Source organism: Haematobia irritans, chromosome 1 (genome assembly GCF_050003625.1).
Source record: "Haematobia irritans isolate KBUSLIRL chromosome 1, ASM5000362v1, whole genome shotgun sequence".
NCBI classification, from domain to species: Eukaryota; Metazoa; Arthropoda; class Insecta; order Diptera; family Muscidae; genus Haematobia; species Haematobia irritans.
Window position 1 is genome coordinate 131,000,240 of NC_134397.1, and position 6,997 is coordinate 131,007,236.

Consider the following 6,997-nt stretch of genomic DNA (forward strand, 5'->3'; position numbering starts at 1 on the left):
CGAATTGAGGCATAACAGCAAACAAAATGTTTGCTGATCGTATTTAGGAGCTTGTAAGTATATTACGGTGCAAACATATACCAACAACTACTTTTGGTTCTTAAATATGCTTTGGGGAAAATTTTATAACCTAAAAATTTTATAAATTGTTGTTCATTTGGCCCTGAAGTACAAAAATATAACAGCAGACATCAACTGCTGTTTTTAGCAGACTTTTTTCTATGAGTGTATTGTATGTATATGTATCGCCCGATTTCGAAAAATGGGTACATGTTGCGCTTATTTACTAACCGATAGCCGTAAAATTTAACACAATGTATTGCCCTTTAAGTCTAAGAAAATTGCATTGAAATCGGTTCAGATTTAGACATAGACCCATATACTTCATAGCCCAATGTGGGCTTGTGTTTTATAAACCAATCTGCAAAATATCATTCCAATCGGTTCAGATTTAGGTATAGCTTATATATATATATATATATATATATATATATATATATATATATATATATATATATATATATATATATATATATATATATATATATATATATATATATATATATATATATATATATATATATATATATATATATATATATATATATATATATATATATATATATATATATATATATATATATATATATATATATATATCGCCTTATTTTTCCATAATACTCTTATGGTATTTCCTTTTCTGAAAAAAGTGTTTTGCCTTCATTTTGTCAGTAAAGAATGCGCATTTTTTAAAATGTTGCCAGCAACATAAAAACATGGTATCAACGGACAGAAAAGGATTCAAAGGAACAAACATGGCAATCTCAGCACTCTCGTTTTCCGGCAGTGCTGAAAATGCCCGCAAATTGTGTCTATGGGTGGCACAACAGAATTCGAAGTCTTTTTGCAATTTTGCCTGTTTGTTATTAACCAGTGCTACTCAAATTTCAAATTTACATATAGCTCCTACATAAAAATATATGCGAAATCTATCAGCCTGTTTCTGTATGTCGAACGAACTCTATCGATTTACTGAAATGCATAGAAACAGCTGATTTTTGGTTATAAATTCAGCTGTTTGACTCCATTTCAGTCGATCGATAGAGCTCGTTCGACATACAGAAACAGGCTGTATGTTTTGAGCATTTTCAAACTCATATTTATACAACCCTGGGTTTTCCGCACGAAAAAAATAGGCAGGCATATTATTTCGCATAAATAAGTTAACATCACTGGGTTTGAGACCGTATTTACGCAGTTAAGGTGAGTATTAAGTACGAGTTTAGACGCTAATTTTCACTAAAGTGAAAACTAAATCAGTAAACAAAGTTATAAAATTATACATATTTGTTGCAGATTTCATTATAACTTGATGGGGAATATCCCAAAGCAAATTGTCACAAAATTTGTATTTCTTAAAATGGGTTATTAAAGAAAAGTAATCGTGAAAATGACGATTTTAGCGACTAAACTTAATACTAACCTTTAGATGAAGATATTCGTTTTTCGCAGAAACGAACTTAGTGCTAAGCATAACGTTTTTTTATATGGAGTACGACAGTTTATCGTGCGAAAACGTGATCTTAGTACTAAGCTTAATATCAGACATTTCTGTTCAGATTGAGGTAAACTCCCACAAGCATGTACCCTCTAATGTTCTCAGATATGGAAATGCGGTTTGTCTCCAAAATCTATACCAATGATACCCCACAAATGCTAATTCAGTAGGTGTGGTTTAGGGTATGATATAGTTAGCCCGCCCGAATTTCTACTTTCTTGTTTATTTTTTTTTTAATTTTATTAAAACTTGAGGGGGAATAATTCGAATCAGCAATTAAAAACGTTTATTTAGTTTAAATTGCATTATTAAAGAAATACCACCTTTTACGAAATACTAAACACAATATGTCACAAACCTTTCTTGTTAGAACCTATTTTTTTTTTTATTTATTTATTTTCATAATTTATATTCATATTTATTTATGATTGTAAACCTTGTAATAAATAAATAAAGTCAGAAAATAATCTGTAACTGACACATTGTTTTCGCATAAAGAAACGAATCTTCTATGCAGTATTTAAACACTCTGAACATAGCCCGTCAATCATATGTTTCATCATGAGCTGAACATACACACCCAACCCAAACAAAACAATTAAACCCCACGTGAATAGGAATTCATTGGTGCAGGATGAGTTTAGCCAAAATTAAAGCAAAGGAAAATAAGGGAAAACAAAAACTGCTGCCAAAATTAAAAACAATATTGGCAAATCCAGTCAAGAATAAAAGGTATGTTCTCCTATGTACCAGCTAAAGTATTCTAATCAAAGTCATTCCTGTCCCACAGTCCAACATTGGATGATGATGCTCTTGAATTCTTTGCAAATATTATAAGAAAAGCGATATCTGAAAGCCGTGAGGAAGCGAAGAAATATGTGACATCGAAACATATTCACTTGGGCTTAGAAAGCTCTTTACGTGCTATAAATAATCAGCAAAGTTCATGCGTTTTCATATCGTTAAGTATTAAACCCAATCACATCATCTCTCTCGTAGCTCGTAATGCTGAAATAAAAGATGAGACTCAGCCGGTATATGCACAACCACGTTTGGAAGATTTCACTGAGAAACTATTTGGAATCAGAGCCTTATGTATGGTTTTACCCAAAGATTTAAAATCGATTAGTGAGGATTTATGGATATGGGTTGAAAAAAGGAGAAAACATAAATCGTCTATATCTAAAACAAATGAGATTGCTATGGTCAAAAAGAAAAGTAAAAGAAAATCGCTTGGACGTGTAATAAACAAAACACAGGAAGAAACTGATGTAAACAAGGAAAAAGTTGAGGAAATTGTGGAAACTTCCAAATCTTGGCAAGGTGATTTTATATCATTTGGTAAAAGCGAAAGTATAAAATACCGTGATGAAAATGAAATTTTGGATAATTTTTCACGTCTTTTGGATAATGTTCCCAAAGTAGAGAAGAAAACTGTGGAAGATATTCAACCAATGGAGGTTATAAACGAGGAACCACCCCCAAAGAATTGTAGTGAAAATATAGATTATGATGAGTTGGATGATTCCGACGATTTTCTAGGTGAATATAAACCATTAACTGTACATAGAATAAAACCAAATCCAAATAAGAAACCTAAAAAGAAAAGAAATAAGAACAAGAATAAAAACACTAAAACGTATATATTCACAATTGTTTTTCCCATTTGAATAGTGAGAATGTGGTTCTAACCAGCAAGTCCCAATAGCTTATCTAGACAATTTTCAGCTAGGAGGTTATAGTAGAGTAATAGCATATAGTGGAAAATCGTAAATAGGTTTTCGAATTCTGTCACGGCGTCCCAAGAAGCCTTTCTACGCTTATGCCAAGTCCCCGTGGTGCCTGATGCTCCTTCCATAATAAGGATTCCTTCTTTCTTCCGAGTACCGAAATGTTTGACGTAGGTTTGTCTCAGTTGTGCTGGATAGAATTTAAAAACTTTTCTCAGTGATTTGGTTCCGATCTTATGGTTTGTCACACAGACAGTTATCGTTGTACTACCTTTATTTTGCAATATTTTTGGCTCCATGCCACATTTGTTGCATATAAAATTGAACAGAAACAAAAAATACAAAAAATAAAAAGGAAAGTTACCCCTACCATCTCAGATACAGAAACTATGCAAGTGAATGGCCATTACGCAAAAGCAAGGAAGCCTAACGAAAACCTAACTCATTCTTCAGAGAACGAATAGCTAAAGCTGGTAGAACGTCTACCTATGCGATTCTCTAAAAAACAACGGCTAAATTAAAAGTTGAAACCTGCGAATCTATGTTATCAGCCTTACTGGATATGGATATACGATGTTGTATTCCAAGTTTCGAAGAAGTGAGTGGAGTGAATTACATGTATTTAAGTTTAAGTGAATTTTGTGCGTTTTATGTAATAAAGTGGCAACATGTCTCTTTATTTCAATGAACTGTTTCCTTTTCGGTTTTGTATTTTTGCGTGGAATTTTTATGTAATTAAAAGGCTTTAAAAGGATTCACCAACTTTTTTATGAAAATATGTCCGGTAACACTGTCCAGAGATATACAATTCAATAAAATCGAAAAAGATTTAAGCATTAAAATTTGTTGAATATTTTTGTAGCATCAATTTTATAAATTTGTTTATCTAACTTAAGTAACATCTTTTATAATCCAAAATTTAGTCTTAGAAATATTATCGATAAATTAGAGTATAATGTGCATTCTCGATGACGTTGGAACTCTGTGTGTCATGCAGGATAGCTTACAAGAAAATATCTAAACACTTTTTGAGAAAGAGCCTACAACAATCAGCTCCTTACATTCATGTCAGCGAAGATCGAGTATGCATATCATTAACCCCTTTTGTGGTAGGCAGTTTTTGATTTGAAATCGATAGTCTTTCATAGCAAATCAATGATCTGCTGATGATGAGGATTTGAAAGCATTTGCACCAGGATAATTTTCAATTAACAAGCTTTTATATCGTCTCAGTTGTACGCTTAGACCTTCCTCGCGTTCATTAGCTGCAAGTATTATAACACGAGATATAACTAGATGAGATGGATTTTGTTGACTAAAACCACGGATAACATCGATTTCATCGCCTTCATGGAGCTGCGAAAAAGTTATTTAATCATTATATACTATGTGCATATATAGAGATATATTTTAAGAAATTTTACACCAACCTGTATACTTTTCTTTTGTAGTTTTTTGCCATTGATTCGTATCCGACTTTCATAGAAGATATTTTCAACTTTACTGTAAATAATTAACGTACAAAATGTTCCAAGTCTCCATATACTAGCAGCATATTCTATGGCTATACTTACTTTCTGGCAATTCCTAGGCCGGCTTTGAGAATCAAATCGGCCCGTAGGGAGTTTACTCTAGCCTTTACAACTTTGGAATCTCTTTCATCTTTAAATTGAGCTTCGTCTTCATCATCACTATCAGACTCGATATCCTTTTTATTGTATTTCTGCAGGGAAGTGGTAAAACATATATTTCTGTAGATCTGTAGGTGGGACTGTATCGATTGTTTCCTTAATGCTTCATTAGAATAGGATGTTAGTACGTTGGGTAATTGGCAATGAAGTCGACTGGCTCGTAATAACAATTGTAATTGTTTAATATTAGGTATTTTCAGCATTTTAAACAATCTCTTAGTCAATTCTTGTGTAAATTGATTAGCCGGAAGAAACACAGCTGGTATTAAGAACAGCTGTTCAATGATGTCCAATTCGCTGTTATTATAACGCGAATTCTTAGACCTAGAAATGTATAGATGTCGCAAGTCAATACACAACGCAGTTGTTTGTCTGCCCACCGCAGATGGCGCTATTTCTTCTGTGAAATATTGAAAATTATGCGTTTTACAGATTATCAGTTATTCCGGACGACAGTGCTCGTGCCGAACATATCCCATATATTGTGCACATTATAAGTTAAGTCCGAAGGCATAATCGATACTGCTGAATGTTTATGGGATCGATAACACATTAACCGATTATTTAGTCATCGCCGACAAGTCGTATCGATACGACACACTGTAAGATTCTTTACAAACACCGACATCAGTGCTGCCGCTACTACTTCAATCGAAGTATTTTGCTTCATTTTCATAAAATTTACTTCGTCACTCCTTCTTCCAAAAATCTGCTTCACTTTTTGTTCTGCTTCAAATTTTTAAAATTTTCCCCATATTATTTTTCCTATTCCTTTAATTACGATGAACATAGCGGTTTTAATCATTGAATTATTAACCGATGCGGACCAATTTTTGCATAGTTGTTAGAGACCATATACTTACACCATGTACCAAATTTCAGCCGGATCGGATGAAATTTGGTTCTCTTAGAGGTTCCGCAAGCCAAATTGGGGGAATCAGTTTATATGGGGGCTATATATAATTATGGACTGATGTGGACCAATTTTTGCATGGTTGTTAGAGATCATATGCTGAAATTTCAGGTGGATCTGATGAAATTTGCTTCTCTTAGAGTCCCCGCAAGCCAAATTTGGGGGTCCGTTTATATGGGGGCTATACGTAAAAGTGGACCGATATGGCCCATTTGTAATACCATCCGACCTACATCATTAACAACTACTTGTGCCAAGTTTCATGTCGATAGCTTGTTTCGTTCGGAAGTTATCGTGATTTCAACAGACGGACGGACGGACTGACATCAGATCGACACAGAATTTCACCACGACCCAGAATATATATACTTTATGGGGTCTTAGAGCAATATTTCGATGTGTTACAGAGGGAATGTCAAAGTTAATATACCCCCATCCTATGGTGGAGGGTATAATAAAATGAATTCTATTGTTTTGTTTTCAAAAATGTATGCTACTTCAATTTTATTCAATATACTCCACTTTTTTCCAAAATCTACTTCACTCAATTTTTCACTAGCGGCAGCACTGACCGACATTCCGACCGGAATCACTGATAGTCTCTAAAGCGCATTAATTATGATTAAAAAAGTGTGAGTTTTGCAAACATGTTGTTTTAGCCCTATGGAGTTGGTATTTTCGTGTTTTTCGGGAAATAAGCATACTCCAAATGGGGGTTTGCAGTCTTTGGTCAGGGTTGAAAACCATGTGTCCGCCCGGGCCGTAGACCCGACTGCAACGAGGGCGAGTTTTGCAAACATATTTTCTATTTCCGCGCCGAAAACCTGCTGAGCAAATCATTCAATTTCCCAAAACAGGCAATCGGAGACATAATTACCAAATGTAGAAATCTATCTTCTATATATATAAAATTCAAGGTATGTTTATTTGTTTGTTTGTATGTTCCGGGTAAGCTCGGAAACGGCTGAACCGATTTATTTGAAACGTTCAGAGATCGTAGGGGGCGCTCATGTTATGCAAATAGGGTACCTCATCTTTTGACGCCTGGTCGCGAAGGGGGACCTCCCCTTTGTCCGACTTTTTGAAAATTGGACCAAAGTTGACC

The 6,997-nt window shown here is 34.1% G+C and overlaps 2 protein-coding genes across 2 annotated transcripts; one reads left to right on the top strand and one right to left on the bottom strand.

The window, feature by feature from the left end:
* Nucleotides 1–2,062: 2,062 nt before the first annotated feature.
* LOC142221796 (uncharacterized) lies at nt 2,063–3,243 on the top strand. The gene is made up of 2 exons (XM_075291617.1): nt 2,063–2,290; nt 2,349–3,243. The coding sequence occupies exons 1-2, from the start codon at nt 2,193–2,195 to the stop codon at nt 3,226–3,228; spliced, it is 978 nt and encodes a 325-aa protein (XP_075147732.1). The 5' UTR covers nt 2,063–2,192; the 3' UTR covers nt 3,229–3,243.
* An 873-nt stretch (nt 3,244–4,116) lies between these two features.
* On the bottom strand, nt 4,117–6,470 carry LOC142231632 (uncharacterized). The gene is made up of 4 exons (XM_075302272.1): nt 6,449–6,470; nt 4,863–5,379; nt 4,719–4,791; nt 4,117–4,644 (listed from the first exon to the last, which is right to left on the bottom strand). The coding sequence occupies exons 1-4, from the start codon at nt 6,468–6,470 to the stop codon at nt 4,441–4,443; spliced, it is 816 nt and encodes a 271-aa protein (XP_075158387.1). The 3' UTR covers nt 4,117–4,440.
* Between the last annotated feature and the right edge of the window lie 527 nt (nt 6,471–6,997).